At 47.4% G+C, this 24719-nt stretch overlaps 2 protein-coding genes across 5 annotated transcripts in view; one reads left to right on the top strand and one right to left on the bottom strand.

Moving 5' to 3' along the window:
- Positions 1 to 20958, top strand: part of FBXW4 (F-box and WD repeat domain containing 4) — a 90369-nt gene extending 69411 nt beyond the window's left edge. For both annotated transcript variants that reach the window (XM_081267542.1, XM_081267541.1), the window contains exons 6-9: positions 6165 to 6230; positions 19183 to 19323; positions 19850 to 19991; positions 20207 to 20958. In XM_081267542.1, the coding sequence (XP_081123668.1) occupies positions 6165 to 6230; positions 19183 to 19323; positions 19850 to 19991; positions 20207 to 20326 (469 nt within the window). In that variant the 3' untranslated portion in view covers positions 20327 to 20958. The remainder of the gene's footprint in view (positions 1 to 6164; positions 6231 to 19182; positions 19324 to 19849; positions 19992 to 20206) is intronic.
- DPCD (deleted in primary ciliary dyskinesia homolog (mouse)) overlaps positions 10200 to 24719 on the bottom strand; it is a 33784-nt gene continuing 19264 nt past the window's right edge. The window contains exons 5-7 of one of the 3 annotated variants that reach the window (XM_081267545.1): positions 22398 to 22500; positions 21970 to 22029; positions 10200 to 10845 (exon numbers count right to left, since the gene is read on the bottom strand). In XM_081267545.1, the coding sequence (XP_081123671.1) occupies positions 10696 to 10845; positions 21970 to 22029; positions 22398 to 22500 (313 nt within the window). In that variant the 3' untranslated portion in view covers positions 10200 to 10695. Of the gene's footprint in view, positions 10846 to 21745; positions 22030 to 22397; positions 22501 to 23294; positions 23977 to 24719 lie in introns of those variants that run through there. The other 2 variants (XM_081267546.1, XM_081267547.1) reach the window with 2 other exon arrangements.

Genomic DNA, 24719 nt, shown 5'->3' with positions numbered 1-24719 from the left:
GAATCTCAGACACTAGCTTTCTCGTACTTTCACCTGCTCCCGCCTCTATCTTTCCTCTTCCTGACTTCTCTTGACCTCTTGCTCCCCCTCCACTGGTCCCTCCCTCACTGTGCTGTCACTGCAGCCACTGCCCTGGCTTCCCCTTGCCAGTTTGTGTGACCTTCGCACTGTATTCATGCTTCGGGACTTACCCGCTGTAATGATGTCAGCGACAGAGGTTAGCAGATGGTGGCAGCAGCAATGAGACCTGACATGTTCTAATGACTCCCTCCTTTCCACCCTTGCTGGCCAAGCTGATAGAGGGGCAGGGGTTTTCTTGAGGTATTTAAGGAGGGGGCCAAGGGAAATCGGGGGGGGGGGGCCCAGGTGCCGATGAGGCCTGTGACCTTTGCTGCTATAATATCAGTGTTTCACAAGCAGGGCGGTTCAGGAGCCCACTTGCAGCCCATCAAAAATTGATTTAATTGCAATTTTTCCTCCAATTAGGAGCAGTGGAGCCTGACTAATTGGAGTAATAGAGAGTAATAAGGCTCAGATAAAAAGCCTTCCTCGGCTGCCTTTGTATCTCGTGTCAGTGCCTGTCAGAGGTCAGAGAGCTTGCATATTCTATTAGGCAGCCTGGCCTTCATTTGTACAAATTAGTTTACCCAACAGTAATTAAAATGCCAATGCGGGTTGAAGAGAACTGAATACACTTGATGGGCATGTTGGTGAATGATGTGACAGCTCTGGTGGCCTCCCTTGCCAAAGTGTGTCAGCCCAGGCTCAGAGGCTGCTGGGGCCTGGGCCAGCTGGGCGGCTCCAGGCCAGCCACGGGCACAGCCGCTGATCACACCACTTCTGCCACTGTGTCTCCAAGCCAGGCTCTTCTTTCTTCTTCAGGTGAAATAATTTGTTTGTTGCTTCATTCATTCAATAAGCATTTGAGTTTTCAATATATTAGGCATTATGCACAATATAATGTTGGGACACAAACAAGACTAACTTGAATTGTAGCCCAGGTAAGAGTGGTAAGTGGTGATATGAAAGCTTGAGCTCTAGAATCCAGATTGGCCAGAGTCCAATTTCAGTCCTACTGGTCACTACTTGTGTGAGCTAGAGCAATTTACATTACCTCTCTAAGCTTCAGTTTCCTCATCTGTAAAATGAATGTTATGAGGATTAAGTAGAATAATGTTTTTGAAACACTTACTCAGTGCCTGAAAATAGTAGGTGCTCCATAAATTAGTCATCATCAGTATCTTGGGAGACTGATTCCAAGACACTAACCCCCCATCAGTGCCCAAATCTGCAGATGTTTAAGTTCCTTATATAAAATGACATAGTACTTGGATGTGACCCATGTACATCCTCCCATGTACCTTATTTTATTTTGGTAGTGGGGTTGAACCCAGGGGCACTTTCTCACTGAGCCACGTCCCCAGCTCTTTTTATTTTTTGAGACATGTTCTAAGTTGCTTAGGGTCTTGCTAAATTGCTGAGGCTGGTTTTGAGCTTGTGATCCTCTTGCCCCAGCTTCCTGACTTTCTGGGATTACAGGTGAGTACCACTGCACCAGGCTCCCATATACTTTAAATCAGTTTTAGATTATTTCCTAATGGAAGTGTTATGTAAATAGTTGTTATATTGTGGGTTTTTTTTTTTGTGTGTGTGTGTGTGTGTGTGTTTGTGGTGCTAGGGATTGAACCCAGAGCCTAATGCATGCAAGGCAAGCACTCTACCAACTGAGCTACATCCCCAGCTCACATAGTATTGTTGAGGAAAAGAAAGCCATGCTCTGTAAAGATACAATCTTTTTTTTTTTTTTTCTGAATGTTTTTGACCAATGGTTGGTTGAATTCATGGAGGCAGAACCCATAGATATGCAGGGCTGATTGTACTACTGTTGTTAAAACAGCCTAAACTGATGCAAAAATAGTGACAGTCTACTTTCCTTTCAGTCTGTCCATGCCCAACTCATTTTACTTTCCCTCTCACCTTCCTCTTCCTCTTTTAGTGTCTTGTTATCATCTGTTCTTCAACTTATATACAGAATCCCTAATTGTCCTGGTGTCTTTCTTGATGTGAGGACTTCTGTGTCTACTTCTTGGGCTGTGATAGCATCTGTGATGCCAGGCTCACCTGAGCTTGAGCTAGGGGACAAGTACAGTAGGTTGAAAATCTGGAGAAGATCTGTGACAGGATGAGAAATTGTAGAAAACTGGCTTTAGGTAAGGAATTTGTGGTTCAAAAAGGAATGACTTTTGGACCATCTAGCTAAGAGAGTGCCTGTATTTGCGTGAGCATGTATGGATGTGTGTTGACACTGGTTTTCTTTTGAGGTTCTTATGAGGGATTTCTCTCACAACCATGTGTAACAGTCAGGTGTCATTCAGATTTCAGTATTTGGTGATTTGGGGGTATTCCTTCAAGAAGTAGAAGGAGCTGGTGCTGGGGATATAGCTCAATTGGTAGAGTGCTTGACTCCTATGCCCATGACCCTGGATTCAATCCCCAGCACCACCCCAAAAAAAAAAAAAAAAAAAAAAAAGAGGGAGCTGGGCCCAGGGTAACACCTGTGATCCCAGATACACTGGAGACTTAAGCAGAAGGATCACAAATTTGAGGCCAGCCTGGACAACTTGGAGACCCTGTCTCAAAGTAAAAAGGACTGGGGGATGTAGCTCAGTGGTAGAATCCTTGCCAAGCATTTGCAAGGTCCTGAGTTCAATCTCCAGTACCACAAAAAAAAAAAAAAAAAAAAAAGGCAGGGGCTGGGGTTGTGGCTCAGCGGTAGAGCGCATGTGGGGTGCTGGGTTCGATCCTTAGCACCACATAAAAATAAAATAAAAATATTGTGTCCAACTACAACTGAAAAATGAAATATTTAAAAAAAATAAAAAATAAATAAAAAGGCAGCAGTGGAACCACCTTCTCAGCCCACATGACTGACTTCTTGAGCTATGTTGGCTTTGGGCCCTGGAAGGCCCTTTCTGTGCAATTCCACAGATTTGTGTGAAGTTCCTCCTCTGGGTCATGTACTGCTGAGCACTGAAGTACACATGACAGTTCCTTAGGAGGAGCCATAGAAGGAATGCCATGTGTTTTCATTTTGTAGTTCTACAGATTTCTTGAACCGTTGACGTGCTTGGTATATAGGCCCAACACAGAAAAGGATGTGGAGAGAATAGGTGCTGATGTCAGGTAGATGCCAAGGGTGCAGGAGACCAGACCACGGTGTTACATTGGGCACAAGGGCTGTGGAGCTTAGAGAACTGAGGGTGATGGAGCCATCCGTGAGGAACAAACCCCACCCATAGCCCCTTTCAAAGTACCCTTTCTGGATAGTATGGAGGGTGCCAACCGTGGATGCAGCAGGTCCCATGTATAGCCACAGAATCCTGGTGTGTTCCCTGAAGCTGGGCTGTTGCTTCATTTCCCTTTCTCTACAATGGGAATAATGACTTGTATCTCATGGGCTCACTGGGATGTGAAACATCTTTTGGGTTTGCCTAAGTAGTGAATCCCTTCCCTTCTTCTGCCTCATGTGTCTGTTGCAAGCTCTGGGACACTGCACTTGAGCTCACCCTTTTTTATCATCTGATTTTGAATCTCGCTGCTCTGTGGCTTTTACTTCATTCTTCCTAATGACTGTAGGAACTGGGGAGTGGGGTGGGGAGCAAGCATGGCCACAAGTAGTGGGAAATAGTTCTAGGTGTGCAGGATTGTGTCTACAGGCAGTCTGACCCTTAGTGCCCCAGGCAGTCCCTGGTTTGGATGTGAGTCCTGGTGTCCCCCAGCAGGATCTGGCTCAAGGTATGCTAAACTGTTGCTCACATAGTTTTTTTTTTTTTTTAACCGAGTGTTATATTTCATTAAACTCTTAAGTCTTCATAAGTCCCTTGAAAACACTCTTCTTTATCTCCCTTCCTGTTTCACAGTAGCTAGGCAAGAGGAAAGGATAGCTTTTAGAGAGAAACGGTAATAGGTATCATTACCAGGTAATTAAGAAAGCCTTTCATAGGATATGAAGGTGAGGGGCTCTTCTCTTAGTGGCTGATGGTTATGGGTAGATATGGGTGAGTATAGGACAGGAATCCCTGGGAAGGGGTATGGCATCCCCATCCCACCCCCACCCTGCCTGCTGAGAGGTCAGATTTGTGGGTGTGGCAAGGATTAAAGTTCTACACTCCCCCCACACACACACACACATTGACTTACCTTGACACTAATTTAGGCCTGTGGCTAACCAGAGGCCTGCTGTAGACCTCCTTAAGATGTCTGTCTGCATTGGCGCCCTCCACCTGGCCCCCACTCCTCAAAAATTTGGAGAACCCAATTGCCTGCTCCAATGATTTCCAAGTGGCTATTATGTTTCCAACTTAAGGTAATTGGCTTTACCAATTATTAATGAATTACCCTAAAGAGAAAAGTGTGGTGGGAGGGAGGTGAGGGCCACACCTCCTGATTTTGTAGTTTGGATCTTCAGTGTCCAGTGGATGCTTCCTAGCCTGGGATTTGCTTGGGGCATGGCAGGAGTGGCTGTTTTGGCACTGCTGCTCTACAGTATAGTGGCTGCTGGCAATCCTGTGGGTTAAGAGGAAGCTGGGATGATGGAGCATGTCCCTGGAGGAAGTCTTGATTTGAGGCACAAGGGCCCCAGGTGTCTCATATGGCTTTGTTATCAGCTTGAGACTGACAAGCCACACCACCCTGCAATTTGGATGGTAAATCAGCAGCTTGGCTAATGCCTGCCCTAACATTTCCCTTATCAGCAACAGCAGTCAGCTCCTCAGTCCAGCCCAAGCCACTGGTTTCTTGAGAGTCTTCCCTGTAGAAATCCATTTCTCACTGACAGGCCTGGGAGTAGAGCACAGGTGCTGGACTAGGCAGATGGGCTCCTGCCTCACATTGCCAATGTGTCATTAGTATATCCAGTCTCTCTTGCCCCATATAAGACATGTAGAGACATGGCCCATCCCTGCCCCAGGGCCCCTGAATGACACAATTGCTTTTAATTTTCTTGTTTGGCCTTAGATTTTCAAGCCTAGGTTTCCTGAAGGCAACTCCCCATCCCTTGTGTGTTGCTGCTGCCAAATTCTCAAACAAAGGAATGGTCTAGCTCATAGGTTCAAGTTCTAGTCCTAGCACTATGGATAGCCTGGCTTATTACATTGACCCTTCCCACACAGTTCATATCTCCGCTTAAAATAAAACTATGCAGATTATACGCTGAGTCTTTAGGGGTTTAAGAGACACTTAGAAAAACATGGCCAGCATACTTCTCACCTGCATCTTGGCAGCTTTGGACAGTACCTTTGGAGGACTTTTCCTGAATCCCATCCCACTCCCCTGACCACCTGATCCCTCAGGTGTCCAGCCTGTGTATTAGCATAAACTTATCTGTGGGATTTACTTACCTTTCCTCTTTGTCCTTTTCTCAGTTTGATACATTTATACCTGCCCCGTGCTTATTCCATATTGCCAGGGTCCCTCAGTTCTTAAACCATTCAGGAATGCTCCAGTCACCCCTGCCTCTAACTAGGGCATCACCTACTAGCCTCCAATTGTGTGTTCCCATGAGGCTTTTTTTTTTTTGGGGGGGTGGTGGTGCTGGGAATCGAACCCAGGGTCTTGTGCATGCAAGGCAAGTACTCTACCAACTGAGCTATATCCCCAGCCCCCCACGAGGCCTTTTCTGGGCCGTGGCATTGTGCTCTTGTGTTCATACAACTGCAGCCTGAAAGGCTTGCTCCCTTGGGCCCAGAATGGAATCTAGAGGTCTGTTTTATGGTGGGCAGAGACCACTCAACCCAGTGTGAGTAGTAGGCTCATCTATGATTTTTTTTTATACCTTTACTTTATTTTTTCACTTTTATGTGGTGCTGAAGATTGAACCCAGGGCCTCCCACATGCTAGGCAAGCACTCTACAGCTGAGCCACAACCCCAGCCCCTCAGCTATGATTGAACCCAAAGGTCCTCTGTCCAGGCAGCCCTGGGAGTCTGCAGCCCTCCCCTTCCAAGCTGTTTTCCCATGATTGCTCTGATCACTCTCAGCTGCTTTTCATTCTGGATTAACTCCACCATCCCCTAGGAAACAAACCCTGCATTTTCCACTGTGTGGCCATTTTCGACACAAGTTCTGACAAGCCAGATCTAACTCTGTTCTCTTTTTGTTTGGCAGCTCTTTTGTGACAGGGACAGCTTGTTGTGGGCACTTCTCACCCCTAAGAATCTGGGACCTCAACAGGTAAGATTCCTGAGCCCACCATGGCATCCAGTGGGAGGTAGAGCTGGAATAACTGGGGAGGCAAAAGAAAGAGCTAGTAGAGCTAGCCCTGCCTCAGTTTGCCAAGTGGTCCTGGGGAGGAGGCTAGGGAAGATTCTGGCCTGAAACCTACTGGCAACCTCCATGGTGGTGCCTTCTGATGTGGAGTCATTTGGGGTTAGATTGAGGAGAATTTTGAAGTAATTTGTAACAAGGAAATAATTTCATATGGAATTTGTGATAACAATTTGGAATTATGATATCCTCTCTTAGGAGTTCCTAGCTACATAACTATATAAAATCCCATTTATCCTCAGGTGATTTTTGTAAAAGAAATTGTGGAGGTGGTTTATAGAACCTATAAAAACAATTATACAGAACAATTAAAATACATATCTAGGTTTTATTCCTTGCTTTGGTAGGCTTGACACTGTCCCATCTGATTATCTAACATTCTGTTATTAAAAAAAAAACCAAAAATTTTTATTTTGAAATAATTATATATGCATAGAGTTACAAAGGTAACTTAAATACTCATTAACATCTTACATAATATAGTATAATGTCAAAACTAGGGAATTGCATGGATGCAATCCACTGTCCTTTATTTCAATTGTGAATGTATGTGTAATTCTGTACAGTTTATTACATGTGAAGATTCATGTGCTCACTTCCACAATCAATATACAGAACTATCTGTTCCATTAGCACAAATATCCCTCATCCACCCCTTCACAGTTATACCATTCCCTCTTGTCTGTAACTCCTGGCAACCACTTCTGTGTTCTCCATCTAATTTTGTCATTTTGAAGATGTTACATAAATGGAATCACACAGTATGTTACCTTTTGTGACTGGTTCTTTAAAAAATTCAGCACACTTTCAGTAGCTTATTTCCTCTTTTTTTCTGAGTAGTGTTCCATGGTGTGGATGCACCCAAGTTTCTTTCTCCATTAAAGACCATCAATCCTTTGAAGTGCACCTAGGTTGTTTTCAATTTTTTGACTATTGCAGATAAAGCTGTTAAGAACATGGGGCTAGGGATGTGGCTCAAGTGGTAACGCGTGCGCGGGGCGCTGGGTTCGATCCTCAGCACCACATAAAAATAAAATAATAAAGATGTTGTGTCCACCGAAAACTAAAAAATAAATATTAAAAAATTAAAAAAAAAAACATAATGTGTATAGGTTTTTATGTGGATGCACATTTTTTTTAAAGAGAGAGAAAATTTATTTATTTATTTATTTTTAGCTTTCAGGGAACACAACATCTTTGTTTGTATGTGGTGCTGAGGATTGAACCCGGGCCGCACACGTGCCAGGGGAGCGCGCTACCGCTTGAGCCACATCCCCAGCCCTAGATGCACGTTTTTAAAAATTTTTAAATTCTTTTTAGTTACACATGACAGTAGAATGTATTTGCACTTATTATAAATTTATGGAGTATAATTTCCCATTCTTGTGGTTGTACAGGATATGGAGTTACACTGGTCAGATATTCATATATGAACATAGCAAAATTATGTCTGATTCATTCTACTGTCTTTCCTATTCCCTTCCCCCACCCCTTCCCTTCATTTCCCCTTTGTCTAATACAATTAACTTCTATTCTTCCCTCCCCTTCTCCTTATTGTGTATTAGCATCATCATATCAGAGAGGATATTTGGCCTTGGTTTTTTGGGGATTGACTTATTTCACTTAGCATGATGCTCTCCAGTTCCATCCATTTACCTACAAATGCCATAGTTTCCTTCTTCTTTATGGCTGAGTAATAGTCCATTGTGTATTTATACCATAGTTTCTTTATCCACTCATCTGTTGAAGGGCACCTAGGTTGGTTCCATATCTTAGCTATTGTGAACTGAGTTGTTTAAACATTGATGTGGCCACATCACTAGAGTATGCTGACTTTAAGTCCTTTGGGTATGTGCTGAGGAGTGGGATAACTGGATCAAATGGTGGTTCTATTCCAAGTTTTCTAAGAAATCTCCATATTGCTTTCCAAAGTGGTTACACTGATTTGCAGTCCCATCAGCAGAATATGAGTGTACCTTTTCCCCCACATCCTCACCAACAGTTATTGTTACTTGTATTCTTGATAATTGCCATTCTTTTTCTTTTAATACTTATTTTTAGTTTTAGGTGGACACAGCATCTTTTTTTTATTTTTTACGTGGTGCTGAGAATTGAACCCAGTGCCTCACGCATGCCTTGTGAGTGTGCTACCACTTGAGCCACATCCCCAGCCCAGATAATTGCCATTCTTACTGGAGTGAGACGAAATCTGCATTAATTTGCATTTCTCTAATTGCTAGAAATGTTGAACATTTTTTCACATATTTGTTGACCAGTAGTATTTCTTGTCCTGTGAAGTGTCTGTGCAGTTCCTTTGCCCATTTATTGATTGGGTTATTTGTGGGTTTTTTTGTTTGTTTGTTTTTTGTTTTTTGATGTTAAGTTTTTTGAGTTCTTTGTATATCCTGGAGACTAATGCTCTGAGGTGCAGATGGCAAATATTTTCTCCCATTCTCTAGGCTTTCTCTTCATGTTCTTGATTGTTTGCTGTGAAGAACCTTTTTAGTTTGATACCATCCCATTTATTGATTCTTAATTTTACATCTTACACTTTAGGAGTCTTATTGAGGAATTCCATTCCTAAGCCGACATGATGTGATTTGCACCTACTTTTTCTTCTCATAGGTGCAGGGTCTCTGGTCTAATGCCTAGGTCCTTGAGCCACTTTGAGTTTAATTTTGTGCAGGGTAATAGAAAGGGGTTTAATTTCATTTTACTACATGTGGATTTCCAGTTTTGTGGGTGTATATTTTCATTTCTCTGGGATAAATGTGCTAGGTTGTTTGAAAAGTGTATGTTAAGTTTTTTTCTGTTCAACTTTTTCAGAGTATCAATATCATTTTACATTTCTACCAGCAGTATATGAGAGATTCTTTACATTTTTACCAGCATTTGATATTGTCATTATTTTTTATTGTAGCTGTTGTATAATAGGTATCTTATCCTGGTTTTTATTTGGGGAGGGTACTGGGAATTGAACTCAGGGGAACTCGACCATTGAGCCACATCCCCAGTCCTATTTTGTATTTTATTTAGAGACAGAGCCTCATTTTGCTGAGGCTGGCTTTGAACTCATGACCCTCCTGCCTCAGCCTCCAAGCCACTGGGATCATAAGTGTGCACTACCACACCTGGCTCATCTTGGTTTTAACTGCAGTTTTGCTAGTAGCTGATGATATTGAACATATTTCCATATGTTTATTTGCTATTTGCATGTTCTGCTTATTAGCAAAATATCTGACCATGTCTTGGCCCACTGGGTTGTTTGCTTTTTTTTACTGATGACTTTCGCGCATTCTTTATATATTCTAGACATTAGTTCTTTGCAAATTAGTGGTTTGCAAATATCTTCTCCTAATCTATAGCTTAATGTGTAGTTTAATGCATTTCTGCAGAACAGGTTTTAAATTTTGATCCAGTCCAAATTATTGACTTTTTTTCCTTATTGATTATACCTTTAAGTCTAAAGACTTTTCAGTTAGCCCTGAGTTTTTTTTTCCCCCACAATTTTTATTGGTACATTATAGTTGTACATAATGGTGGGATTTGTTGCTACACATTCTTACATGCACACAGTGTAACAATAATTTGGCCAATATCATTCCCAGTATTTCCCTTTTCCCTTCCCTCCTCTCTCCTCCTGGTCCCTTTCCTGTACTCTACTGATCTTCTTTCAGTTTTCATGAGATTTCATGAAATCTCCTTTTCCTTTTTCCTCTCTAGCTTCCACATATGAGAGAAAACACATGACCCTATTTATTTCACTTAACCAAATATTCTCAATTCCATCCATTTTCCTTTAAATGACATAATTTCATTTTCTTTTTTTTTAAGAGAGAGAGAGAGAGATAATTTAATATTTATTTTTTAGTTTTCGGCGGACACAACATCTTTGTTTGTATGTGGTGCTGAGGATCGAACCCAGGCCGCACGCTTGCCTGGCATGCTACCGCTTGAGCCACATCCCCAGCCCTCCCCAGCCCAATTTCATTTTCTTTATCCATTCATTAGTTGATGGACACTGAGGCTGGCTCTGTAGCTTTAGCCCTGAATTTTAAATGCCAAAATTTACAGTAGCAGTGAAGGTGTGTTTCTTGCCAGTCTCCTCCTCTGGTTGATCTAGTTTTGTCTTCTTCTTTTCTCTCCACTTCCCTAGGGAAGTGTTCATAAGGTCTTCTTTCTGAAAAGTCCATTCTGTTATTAATCTTTCCAAAAGTTTTTTTGTAATACAAAATGTTTTAATTAAAAATGGTTTTTCCTATAACATCCTCTTCTAATAGTCATCCAAGAACAGGGATGGAAAACTGAGTACATCCCCAAACAGAACACTGCATCTCCAGGTTGCCCTGGGTGTTAGGATGCTTACCCCTCATTAAGGCCATTTGCTTCCTAGAGCTGTGATCCTGGACAAGCAGCAGCTGAACCTCTCCCTTGTAGGATAGGCTGTAGATGTCTGAATTGGTTCTGCTCTTCCAGGGTCCTCTTTTTCAGAAGAAAAAAAATCTAGGTTCTTCAGGTTTTCCTTATGGACACAGTAGAACAATTAGCCATAGTGTTATAAGTAACAAAGACCTAATTTAAAATGGCTCAAGCAATAATGGAATTATTATGATCTTAGATGACAAGGAGCAGAAGTTGGGTGGTTGGGTGGTTCCAGGGTTGATGAGTTCAGTAGTTGGAGACCACAAAGGACAATATTTCTACTATGCTGCCCTGGTCACAGTGGCTTTTGCCCCTGCTTTCAGATTTGTTTAGAGCAGCTGCACTAACTCATAAGGCAACACTCAAAGGGAAGACGGAAAGAAGACACATCCCTGCCTGGGCCCCTTTTTACGATGAAGAAGCTTTTGCTAGGACCCCCTGAGCAGACTTCTCCTCACATTTAGTAGCCAAAATTGTGTTCCAGTGCTCACTATAAACCACAACCACACCCTGGCAAGGGGAAGAGCCAGCTTCCCCTACACACTGGCAACACAAGGGAGGAGGGCAGGTGTGGCTCAGAGTCATTGTGTGGTGAATAAGAACAAGTCTGAGGAATAGCTGGAATAGTGTGGGGATCATACTGGCTTGGCTCTAGGACCGCTTTTATCCCTCTGAGTACTGAGCAGACCAGATGTGGTTGGTGAGTGCAGGTGCTATCACCTCCCTCATTTTAGATCTACTTTTGTTTGTGTAGCCAATGGTCATGTTGTACCATTACCAGCCTAGCTAAAACTTGGGTCTCAGACCTCTGAGATGTTGGCATCCTGCAGCCTGTGAAACTTGTTCCCATGAGTTTACTCCTGAGCTCTTGCCACTCCTGGTCCTTCTTCTAAAAGGAGCTGAGCTAGGAGGAGCCCTCCCTAGTGGGAAGAAGCACGCCAGGACCAGGCCATGGCCTGGAAGCTGCGAGGAGCTCTGCAGGGAGCTTTGCTGTGTGGCCAGAGCTGTTTTCCAGAACTACTCCACTAGGTCTGTGATCTTGAGCTGCTCTGGGCTTCAGTTTCCACAGTGGGAACTTTAAAAAATGGGAAATAATTATCCCTACCTAACAGAATGAATATGAACAAAGTTATTGTAAAAAAGTGCTCCACCTCAGGGACACTCAACCAATGCAAGCTCTGTCCTCCTTCCCGCCTCCTTCCCACCCACAGCTGTTTCCACGCCAGTACCCTGGAGTTTGTGGAGGCCTAGCTTTTTAATCCTCAAAATACTGTGACATTGTGACCAGTGGAAGAGAAAAGGAAACTGCTGACCTTGTGGCACAAAAAAAAAGCTCTTTCCAGGAAGGCTGTGGGTCACAGATGAGCACTTCTGTCAAAAGCCAGCTTCATTTAGTCATGTCACTGAGTTTTTAGGCTTAGCATCATCACTTGCCTGTGTGTAGGATGGCATACAACTGGGCAGTGCGAGCTGGGTGTACCACCATGGCCCAGCATCATCTTGAAGACTGGCTTGTCTTTGAGCTGCCTGGTTACCTTGAAGGGGACTTATAGTCAAGATGGAGTTCTAAAGCACCAACTCTTCGAATGTCATTCTCCTTAGACCTCACCAGCCACAAACACTGGGTCATTACTGCATCCAGAATGAACCCAAATGAAAATGGGCACAAGATAGCTGCAGCCTTGATTCTTACTGGAGTCAGATAGGATTCAGCCACTCCATCCCCTGGCTGGCCTGTAGGTCCTGCATGTGGCAGGACTCCCCTGGGCATCACTTGACACTGCCTTCTCTCCAGTCCCCAAGACTCTCCTCCTTACCTCTGGGAGGAACTGGGACTTGTATAAACATCTTTCCTATCCTCAGTGGGGGTTGAGGGAGTGAGGAGAGATGCCCTGGTGCAGGTGCCTACTTTCCGTGGGAGGAAATGGATGGACAGGATGACTCTCCAGAGCTGTGTTTCCCAGAGAAGCCCAAGCAGATAATAAAGCCATGTAGAAAATAGGATTAAGGTAATGACCAGGCAGGACCCAGTTTGATCTTTCAATAACACCAAAGCCTGACTGACAGGCGACCTGCAAGGTGGAGCAGCATTGCCGGCAGGACTCGGGTGGTGGTGTGCTGCTCTGGCTGGATTTTTTGCTTTTAACCTGTCACCACTGAAACCTGAGTAGCTCCTGGATTTTCTTTCATGTGTGTGCTGTGACTTGAGTGGAGGGGGCATCCTGCAGGGGCAGTTGTACTCTGAGCATCTAGGCTGCCCTCAGGATGGTGGGGGCTGGGACACCTTTTAAGGGGCAGGCATCCTGTATTCCCATCTGTGGAACCATAGCTCAGACCTGTGCATCTTTCAGGTACCCATCCTCGGGCAGCCTACACACTGTGACTGGAGACTCCTTTCAGTGTCCTCCTAGCTCCCCTGGCCCTTCATTCCATCAAAACCTCTAGGGACTATTTTCCACATGGACTAAGCAGGGTGGGATGGAGGAGCACACAGTCATTGTGTAGGTGGCAAGAGGCCTGGCTGTCCCCCTTTCCCTTTCTAAAGCTGAGCTCTATGGAGTAGGGCCTGAGGACAGGGAATTTCTAACCTGTCTAGATAAGAAAAATGAAGTCCTTTACCCAACCTTGAGATGCTGCTGGAGGTTCCTGTTTCTGATGGTCAATGGTCTTCAAGACTAGTTTTCAACCCTCAATTGCCAGTAACTCCTGCACCTCCATCTTGGTAGACTCTGGTGTCAGCCAACCACTGAAATAGCCCCAGCTTGGCCCTGTGGTCCTGTCAGACCTATGCCAAAGTTCCTTGAGGCCTGGTGGTCTCTGTTTGCATTTCACCAGGGCCCTTGAGTAGGCCCTAGGGAAGGTGCTAGGTGTTGATTGTGTGGGTACACCTGTCAGTGGCTGGAAGGTCTGTGTGGGTCTGATGAGCCAGGCATCCCTTGCCCCCTGTTGACTTGCTTTTGCTGTGGGTTTACGTTTTTTGTCAAGGGGCATTTGAACTGGATCTAGCATTGGTGCTGACAGCAGGACATACCTCCTTGCCCCAGTAGCTGTGGGCAGGTGAGCTTCAAGATGAAGAGGCTTGGGCTGGGATTATGGCTCAGCGGTAGAGTGCTCCCCTAGCATGGGCAGGACCCTGGTTCGATCCTCAGCACCACATTTAAAAAAATAAATAAATAAAAGGCATTGTGTTGTGTCCATCTACACCTAAAAAATAAATATTAAAAAAAAAAAAGATGAAGAGGCTTGTGATCCCAGATCTGAAGGGTATCACAGTGGGGCCAGCTACAGCCCTAAGTCATTCAGAGGACTATGAAGTAGGGCAAGGGGGTTTTGGTACTTGGCTACTTCAGAGCATTGAGTCCTCATCTGGATACCATTGCCCTGTATGTAGCATACTCTTGCACATCCCCTGTGTCTTGCTTCCCTTTGGGCTAGGGCCATCCTGTTTCCCATTATGCTTTCGTTTCCATCTCAAAGCCCCTAAATCTCTTCCTTCTCAATAAGGGTAGGGGCAGAATAGGCTTTCCACCCATTCTAACAGGTACCCTTTATTTCCCAGCTGAGCCTTTGCTCAAGCCGACTCCATGAACACTCCACATAAGGAAACCTGCTCAGATGTCAGTTTGAACAGTGCCCCATCATGAAGCCCTGTTTGAGCTGACCTATACCTGGAATTTGTGCCCTTTTCCACTGTTCAACTTGTTAGCACACTCATAAGGCCATCAGGTTGTTCACAGGTATGGCCTGACCTATCTGCCTCTCTGAGCTGGGAACCCATCTTGATCTTCTTGCACGGGCACAGGACATTAATATGGGGCATTTGATGGCATTTGGAATGGCAAGGGGCACCTTGTTAAAGGCGGCAATGGGCAGGCTGGCTGCTCTTGAGGGTACCATCTATGCATATACCACCCAGGTGTGACTTTGTCTTTGCCCCTGGCCCTATGCCCCTCCTTGTGCAGGGACCTGGCCTTCAGTCAGGCTGATTACTGGAATTGCCCTTCTTTTAAGTACCTGCCTTCTCCTTTGAAAGTATTACTGACAGCTTTTTTCATTCTCTTTTTTTCTTTACCTCTTTAAGGAACCCTGTAATTTCTTTTTCTCTCCCCCCTTTCCTTTTTCTTTCTTGTCTCCTCTGTCTCCCTAAACTCTTTGAAATTGGCTCTCTGCCTGCTGACACCAAACTGATACTTTGCGTTTCACTTCTCCTTATCCCTTTATGGCAACAGATGTTGAAATTTTGTATCCTTTTATCTGCCCGGCTGTCCCTTCCTGTAATTACGTTCCCCTTGTTAGCAGTACAAAGTGGGCTGCCCGGCTGCCTGGCCTTTGAGCCATTGTGTCTGAACATGTGTGTGTGGTGGGTACTGGGGTGTGTGCACACACACATACATGCATGTGAGAAGCTATGTGCTTGGAAGGGCCCTTTCTCTCTCACCTGAAGGGACTGGGGCCAATGAAATTTCCCCAGTTTCCACTCCTCCACTGTAATGTTTGGGATGTTTCTTTGATTCTGTCACTTATCCCACTGGAGGACTATCCTCGGGGTACCTGGGATGTGGACAGTCCTGCAAAGCATAGGTGAGACTTGCAGGTGGCCCTGGGTGTGTGTGTCTGTTGGGGCAAAGTTCTTGGGCAGCTGAACAGAGGACATTGAGGGCACTGAGACAGGGTAGGCACATTCCCCAGGGGAAGTACGATGGCTACAGCATGCACTCCAGAGAGTACAGACTTGACTTGGCTGTTTACTAGGTGTGCAACCTCTAAGCCTTAGTTTGCTTATCAATAAAATGGGTTAAGCCACCTTATAGGTCTGGTTAAAGGGTCACATGAGCTGGTCTGTGTGAGGCACTCCATAATACAGGACACACATGAGAATTCACCTGAGCTGTTGTGTGGTAGCTACTCTGCTCCTAGGTAACCTGCACAGCTATTAGACCTTCAGGCCATTTGTCCTCTGGAGAACGAGATGTAAGAAGGTAAACTGTCACCCTCCGTCCACTCTCACCAAAATCTATTGCTGCATTTAAGGGTAGCATATGCCAAAGAGATGTCCTTATATGCAAACAGAAGTGAGAATGAGTACCAGAGGGAGTGCCATCAGGAACACAGTATGCTAAACATGGCTGGAAAACGGTATTCCATGTGGGCTGGGAGATGGAGCCAGCACTGATTGGGAGTGCTCTGGCATGGGAGGTCTGTGGCAGGTGCATGGCTGGGGTAGGTGTATACAGGCTGGGATAAGAGTGAAACAGAGCATTGGATTCTAACGTGGCACTCAGGGTCTCTCCCAGATGGATCATCCAGGTGTTCAGGGATAATACCTACCTGTAGTTAGCTGTCCCCACAAAGATAGTGATGGATGTCAATGTTTTAAATTTCCCTCCTCCCTGTTAACAGTTCCTCTCTCCTACCTTCATGTGCAACAAGACCACTAGGGCAGGGTGAGTTAGGCCAGGAGGACTTGAGTTTCTTTTAAGAAACCACTCAAGGTTGTGACCATATTCTGCTTTTCCCTGCCCAGGTACTGGGGGCTCCCAGGAGAAGCAACACACAGCCCAGGCCAGGGCAATGGGTCTCCTTCAGGCTACCCCTCCCCAGCCTGTCTCATTCATCAGGCTCACGCAGGCAGGCGGCCCCATCTGTCTTTATCTTTCCCTGGGTTGAGAGAGAATTGCTGGAATAAGGCTCAGGGAGGCTGGGGTGTGGAGGCCCCCCAGCCCTCAGTGGCTCCTGGAGGTTCAGGCTTTGTCCAGAGTTGGAAGGGAATGGACTTTTTGTCTGGCCCTCTATAGTGACAGACTGGGCCCCTGCTCCTGTCTTGGCCCAGGACTCTGAGGGGGAGCCCTGTTCCCACACAAGTGTGTGACAGCCAAGGCTCTGCACCCCCCAGCCCCCCACAGTGAGAGGCTGAGAAGCATTCTTAACATTCTTTACAGAGAAAAGGGGTGAAATGTCTGAATTTGGGGGTCACCACGTTATACAAATTGCAATCTAATCGTTTTTACAAGAACACACTTGTAGTAAGAAAAGGAGCCCAGGAGGAGGGGTGAGGAGACAGACAGCTTGTTTTGTCCCCCTCCCCCCAAAGTTTGGGGCTATTGTCAGGCCAGTCTCTCTCTCCACCAAAGCAGTTGAGCTAGAGTTTTCTAGTTAAATTGGGCTTGGGGTGGGGGCCACAAAGGGCCCATGGTGCCATTTCTGTTTGTTTTCCCAAATCAAAGCCCCAGCAGGGCTCCAATGGTACTGCTGGGCTGCTATTTGAAGAGACCGGGCCATTTCCCAGAGCCTGGTGTGTCAGTTTATGCTCTGAACTTAACCTCACAGGCACTGCACAACAGAGCCTTGAGGGTCTCGAGTCCAGAGGCAAAAGAAATTGTATCTTTTTATTGGCCCATTTAAAGTGTGTGTGGCCATTTCAGAGAATCAAGAGAACACAGCAGAAAGCAACTCCTCAGCGCCTGGCCAGACCAGGCCAGGCTAACAGATGAGGGGTTCAAGGGACTTGTCCCAGCCCCTAGGGGCTGGTACTTACTGGGCTCTTGGTTCTCCCCCAAAGGATTAGGAGCCCCTGGCCTATTCTGTATTTATTAGTGGCAGCTCTGATGCTGAGGCAGGGCCCAAGTTGGCAGCCCAGTCAGGATGTTCCCCTTTGCACTGCTGACCCTGCCTAGACCTGTAGGTGCCTGGCTCTCCTCCCCTCTGAACCCCAGGACTAGGGTGGGCAGGCAGCGCCGTGCTGGGCTCCACTCTGCTCGTTCTCTGCCTTTCATCTTCTATTTCAAACAGACAAACGTGAAATTACTTCTACAGATTAAAGGGGAGAGCGCCTCAGTCATTCCTTATGGCCTCACTAATGGAGGGGGCAGGGCCCCCAAATCTGGAAGTAGAGAGAATTGTGGAGTACACAGCCTTCACCTGGTGTGCACAATGTATGTGTGTGCCTGCGAGAAGGAAAGAGCAAAACCCCTACTCCCCACCCACAATAGATTGCCCTGCCTAGTGTGATATGGCTGGGAAGGCAGGGCTTCTCCGGGAGCAAGGTCAGTGACCTCTAGGGACCTTCTACCTGCTCTCTTTCAGAGCCCCCAACAGACAGGCCTGTTTTCTCCCCAGCCTAGCACAGGGCCACTAAGAAGAACTTCCTTCTGGAGGAGGCTGGGCCAGGGGGATGGACTTGGGGCCTAAACCTACCCTGGACAGCAGCAGTGCTTCTTGCTGGGGGTTCACAGGGAAAGGCTGGGTGGTAGAATGGAACCCCCCAGCTTCCTTCAATGCCTTCAGCCTTTAGAGAAGACGGAGGCTCATTTGGGGGTGGGAGGTTTGAGGGTCAGCAGCCTAAGTAAGGAGGGAGGCCTGGGGCAGAATCTGTCTTTTGACATATGGCTGGCAGCCTTGCCTTATCTGCCTCAAGCTCTTTGCTGAACACTGCCGGGGGCCATGAAGTCATCCCTACACCAGGCCTGGGCCTTTTACCTGAGTGCCCCTGTGGAGAGTCCATGACCTTGTTTTTCCTGTCATGCCAGGAAGGAGGGTCCAACATCTTATAGGTAAAGGAAGTGGAGGTATTGGGCCCAGAGGGTGCCGCCTTCTTCATTCCCCCAACATTCTGCAGAAACTCAATACTTCTACCCATCCCCTAGCCACAGGGATTAGCGAGTGCACTTGATGTTGAAGGGTAGTTGCTAGGGCCAGGAGGCCCCCCTACATGGTTGCTAGGGGTCTGGCATGGGGCGAGGGGTCTGCCCACTGCCGCGGTCACGGAGGGAATTACACAGTCACAAAGAAATTGTTCTCAGTAATCTGCTCCTGGCCACCGGGTGGGGTGAGGGTGGGGGAGCAGGCTGGAGCCCAGCAGGCTGGGGGCTGTGATCACAGAGGCGTGCTAGCCCCAGGCTGGGGGCCAGAGGGCCGGGAACACCAGGGACCAGCATGCTAAGCTGCTTTCTCAGCGATTTCTCTCCTAGGACACAAAGGTGTTTACTTGTTTTAACATCTCCTGGGACTCCCCTTCTCCCTTTGTGTGGTCTTTATCCCCAACGAGGTTTGAGCCCCAGATTACAGGCAGGAATTAAGGCATTGGTCTCAGGCAGCTCAGAACTGCATGACCTGCAGGATCAAGGAGTATAAAGTAACCAAGTGTGTGCACGTGAGGGGGGCCGACCCCTTCGGCAAGGCCATTCACTGCCCTGAGAAGGAGCGGCCGGGTGGTGGGTGGGCAGTGCAGGTGTGGCTGCAGAGCTGCTGTGTCCATCCCATTGAGGCTTCAGCTGGGGGCTGAGATGCTGGGGGAGGGGTGGGCACTGGTGCTGTTGGGAGTTTCCTAGCTGAGGAGGGCGGGCCGTACATCCCAGGGGCCTGATGCCAGCTGCAGGAGGAAAGAATGTGCACAGCCAAGGTGGGGCAGCCTCTTACCCTCTGTCCTTCCTCTCCCCAGTGGGCAGCTCATGACACACCTGGGCAGTGACTTTCCACCAGGGGCTGGGGTGCTAGATGTCATGTATGAGTCCCCTTCCACACTGCTGTCCTGTGGCTACGACACCTATGTTCGTTACTGGGACCTCCGCACTAGTGTCCGGTGAGTGTGCTAGCATGGGAGGGAGGATAGTGGTGGGAGTCTGATGCCCATCCCAGTCCTCCCTTCAGTCCTGGGTCAGCCCACTGGACAAGAACAGAGGAGCTGGGAAGGAAGGGGCCAGTAAGGTCACATCAAGCTTAGACTCTCTACTCTGGTCCCTGTGGCCTGGGAAACTGGCCAACAAGCCCTGATAAGGACAGGCATTTCTCAGAGCCTCCCCAGCTATCAGGTATGGTACTGTCCCTCAGTATTCTGCCCCAGCCTTTAAGTAAGGCCTTTATTCTCCCCATCACAGGTTCTATGACATGTACCCATACCATGTGAAAACACAAATGAGGGTGTTTGCTCTATGGTTAGGGCTTGGAGAGTGTCCTTTAAAGAGGATGCCTTCTCCTACTTATGTTTGATCAGTTAAGAATCTCTCCTCCAGTCCAGCGTGGCTCTGTAACCCCTGCCCCACAGCTCTTCTAGGAACCTGAGGAAGCTAGGTCGGGCACTGAACCCCACATCTCCTCTTCCTCGACAGAAAATGTGTCATGGAGTGGGAAGAACCCCACGACAGCACCCTGTACTGCTTGCAGACAGATGGCAACCACTTGCTGGCCACAGGGTCCTCCTACTATGGCGTTGTGCGGCTATGGGACCGGCGTCAGAGGGCCTGCCTGCACGTAAGTATCCTGCCCACCTCATGCCTCTGGGATGCAGGACTCGTTATGGGCCACATCTGGGAGTGGGTTATAGGGCAAAGGACATGCCTAGGCGAGGGCTGGAGGAAGCCTAAATGGCACATGTCCCTGTTTCACCAGGCTTGAATCTCTAGATTGGGGAAATCCCCATTTCCCACTTGGAAAGTTCTTACCTCTTCATGTGACCTCCCTTCTAGGCCTTCCCGCTGACATCTACCCCACTCAGCAGTCCTGTATACTGCCTACGGTTCACCACCAAGCATCTCTATGCTGCACTGTCCTACAACCTCCACGTCCTGGACTTTCAAAACCCATGACAGGCCACCCTGCCTGCCGGCCAGGGGAGTCAGCTACTCAGGGACCTCTTTTGCTTGGAGGGTGCAGTGATACCTCCTCCCACCACCCCTACTGTGCTCCTAGACTTGTTGCCACAGTGTTCAGGTGTCTGAAGCTAGAGGCCATGGCTCCTGGGGTACCAGGGCTCACCTAAGGATACAGCCCCTCCCAGAACCAGTGGAGGCACAGGACCTGCTGCTCTGGGAGAATGCAACTGAACCTGTGGCCTTGCACCCATCTTGCCAGAGCAAGGACCTAGCCTGGAAAGGCCAATCCTGCCACCATGTCTTCATAGGGCCATGGCAGCCACAGAGTGAGGTGAGGCACTCTAGCCTTCGCAGCTGGCCCCTTTCTGCCCTTCCCTGGAAGGAGAGGTGAGGCTGCCAGTGCTCCTGCTGGCACCAACCAATCCTCAGACTCCACCTTTGACCAGCCTCTTAGGGCTGTGCGCTCATTCCTAGGACAATGTGACCTAGTTTTGCTTTGAAGCCAAGAAAGGAAAAAGGGAACCTAGCAGTTTTGAGTGAGTTCTGAGCTAGCCCTACCTCAGGCCAGCTGTGGAGATATGCTGTTCTTTTCATTTTTGTAAAAATAAAGCTTGATTGTTCACAGACCTTGTTCTTCACTGATGAGGCTGTTCTAAGAGGTCGAGACCAGCTTGGTGGCGCTTCATTCTTTATGCCAAAGAACAAAGGTGTCTTCTTCCTAAAGAACTCCCACCGACCACCTGCCCGTCTAGCCTCAAGGGAGGACTGTGGAAGGGCTTTAGGATGCTGGGGCATAAAGCTGTTGTCACCTGTGGTGACCCTTCTTTCACCCTACCTCAACACACAGCAACACTGTGACCCTTATTTTGGCTTTTCACCCACAATATCATAACATCCTATGCTCTATTTTCAAGGTTTCTGCATTTTTAAAACTTCCCCCTTGCCTACATCTACCATAGGGACCTACCTTAGGAAGTTTCTTCTAAACTACTAAGCTACTACTTTTTTGTTGTGATGTAACTGAGGTTTGAACCCAGAGGTGTTCTAGTTACATCCCCACCACTTTTTGAGACAGGGTCTGTTGTCCAGGTTGGCCTCAAACTTATGATACTCCTGTCTCGGCTTCCCAAGTAGCTGAGATTGCAGGCATATGCCAATGGGCTCTGCTCTTCTGGGCCACTCCTACAAACCAAGCTAGAACAGGGGCCTACCAGCCCAGATTCCCTCTGAGTTTATGAAGACAGGTTGGGGGAGACATCCTGCCCTACTGAAGTCACGGGCTCTTAAGCTCTTCTCCTTTTAGGTTCCCAGGATAGAGAAGGGAATGCCACACCAGCTCCCTCTGTAGGGAGAGCAGTGGGGCCCAGAGGCAGGCAGCCTACAGAGGTGGACAAAACGACAGTCCATCTGCAATAACTCAGAATGACTTTACTCAGGAAACAAGACCATGAACAGGAGTTTGGCATAACACCTGGACCAGTTCCTATAGACTGTAGGTAGCTCCAAGGAGAGAGGAGGTTGCCTCATGCCAGAAAGGCCCAAGCCTGGAAGTCAGATAGCATCCTCCATGCCAGAAGAACAAGGCTGGGGACCAGCTACTGGGTCTTACAGTCCCCATCACTGTGGGCCGTCTTTACCTTCTTTAGCTCCTTTTGTAGCTCTGACTCAGCCACCATGATCTCCTTTGGCTTCTGATACTGTGGACAGATCCAGGAAGAGGACATAATTCAGTTAACTATCTCCCTCCTTCCATACCCACACTTGGGCCCCTCTGTGCCCTTATTGTATATAAGGAACTTGAGATGTACGGGGGGGTCAAATTATTTACTCAGGTCATGTGGCTGGGTAGGAGCAGACCTTAAGCCAGAACCAAAGTTCTGAGGTTTCTACCACTTCCTTCATCACCCTTTGCCCTCTTCTAGTTGTGAACTGTGTGACCCTCCTCTCCCCGGGCTGAAATGGAGACACCCAATCCCTAGCAGGGACTCCTAGGGAATAGGAAATGGGCAGGGAAAGAGGAACCTCTCCCCAAATATAGTGGCCAAGAAGTCTGGGTAAATCTTACAGAGATTATCAGGGTGCAGTTGGCATGAGCAAAGCTCAGCAAGGAATCATCCAGAGGTAGCTGGTATCTGTCTAGGTCAGGAATGGAGAACTTCTTGTAGTACCTGTAGGGACACCAAGAGGCCATTGGGGCGCCTAGCAAGGCAACCCCAACAGTTGGGCACCAGGCTTCTCTATAGTTCTCACCCACTTTCCACAAAGCTGGAAGGGAGGAAGGATTCTTACCAGTTAGAATGCCATGATTTTTGAGCTCACTGGCACTGGAAAGAAAAGTATGCCGCACCTTATGTCCAATCCAAAGAAAGAAGACCAGAACTAGTCATAATTCCATGATTAGACCAAGGGCCTGTATGACTCATGTTGCAGAAATAAGACTCCCAAGACAGGTAGAAGCCTCCTGGAACACACACACAGCTCAGGCAGCTTGGGACTCCTCTGCACCCCAAGCCTCATAGGCACACCAGAAAATGGGACACATGTCCTACAATGGACAATAAGGACATCTAAGGCCATCCCCCAAAGCTGGGGCCCACAGTTGCCATTTACATGGTATTTCCACTGAAGACCCCAGGTACCTTTTCCTCTCTGGGGGTCTTTCAAGGCCTTGTTAGCCTGACACTACTTGTAAGTCAGAGAAGTGTGTTCACAAGGAAAAAGCTCGCTGGGATGACAAACCATCTCCAGTTCTGGACTTTCCACCTTGCTGGCCTTGAGACCCCACCCCTCCATTTTCACACCATACATGGTGCCTGTTGTCTGCTAATGACCCCTTTTAGTTTAAAAAGAAGGAAAGAAAATCAAGCCTGTAATGTGTATGACTGAACTTCAGGGAATTTGCCCCCTTCGCTAAAGAAGAAACCCGGCTCAAAGATGAAACAGCTTGCTGCTTTTCCAGCTAGTTGTCAGTGGAGTCAGGGTTAGAGGAAAGTTCCTTATGCCTGTTCCAATGCTTATTATGCCAGAGAATGAAGAAAGGCCATCTCATCTCTAATAGGTCTATTTGGCATTTCATTGGTGGAAATGTGGCCTGGGCCCTGGCCAGGGGCTGCCAGACCTGTCAGCTGGGCAAAGCACCACTCTGCTGCAGAGGCTGTGTGGGCTGGGAAGGGAAACACCTCAGGCAGGTACAAACAAACTCAAGTGAGGGGCCTGCAAAAGACGGGTTTTTAATACTTCAGAGGGGCCTGGTCCTTGTGGTGACAGCTACCCTGAGTCCACTTCAAAAGCCCTGATGCCCTGGGGACTCAGTTGACATCAATGCAGCACTTCTGCCCCGTCCTCCCTGCCCAAATCCCTCAGTTTAGCAAGGCTCCAGGGCCCCTCCTCCCAGGTTCCCCACTCCCCACCAAGGTGCGAGGACCCATGGCAGGAAAAGAATGTTTACTTAAAGGCTGACAGTTCAAAAGGAGTGGGGGTTGGGGGATCCTAATGGCACCACAAGTTGCTTTCTTTTCCAAAGCTCTGCCCCAGGGAAAGGCGATCCATCTGCCTGCAACCAGCGAAGGAATGCTCTCCACATCCTCTTCCCAGCTGAGGGCTCTTCCTGGGGCCCTTGGTCTGGCCAGCAAAGGTGGCAGACACTGATAATAGGGGGGAGTCAAAGGTTAAACAGCAGAGATTAGGTGAACACAAAGGCTTGTTAGGAAGTGTTAACATCTTCCCTGCAAATATACACAAAAAACCAAACCAGTGCTCCCCCCCCCATTCCCCAGGCTAGGCCAGTGGGAAGGAAAATGAATCCTGAAGCTTGGTCCCCACAGCAACATCAGAATCAGAGGGAACTTGAGGTGCATAGTTTGTCCCCACTCCTTATCCTACTCCTACTATAAGGCTAGAAGGCTGGACACAGACCCTGAGGCTCAGCTTTGTTTTGAGTCTTACAGTAATGGATTTAATTTATTGGTGAGGTTAAACAACTTCTCCCAGGAGGCTCCTGACAGCCAGTGCTGGAGGGAATAGGGATATCTGCTTTCTTTCCTCAGGGCCAGCTGGCACCCTCCTATCTCTGTTCCCCCAGGCTTGGGGTTTGCCAGGACAGGGACTACACTTGACTTTCTCATTAGCACCTGGATAAGAGAGGGACCCACTGTGCTTCTGGAAAAATCAGAATGCTCAGCCTCAGACAGCTGCAGACATGCAGCTCACATTTACTGGACATCAACTGTGTCCTAGGCCTTGAGCTGTGAGCTGGTGATTTAAGGACGAAGAATAAACAGGTTTACCTGTGTAGACCTTGCTTGTTAATGCCAAAAGCTAAAGATATTTATAGCAGGGCAATTCCCCAGCATCCTGGCATGCCCCACTTTCTCCATCCCTACCTCCA

The sequence above is a fragment of the Spermophilus citellus genome, assembly GCF_964194105.1.
Source record: "Spermophilus citellus genome assembly, chromosome: 15".
NCBI classification, from domain to species: domain Eukaryota; kingdom Metazoa; phylum Chordata; class Mammalia; order Rodentia; family Sciuridae; genus Spermophilus; species Spermophilus citellus.
This window is presented reverse-complemented; position numbering and strand designations above follow the sequence as displayed.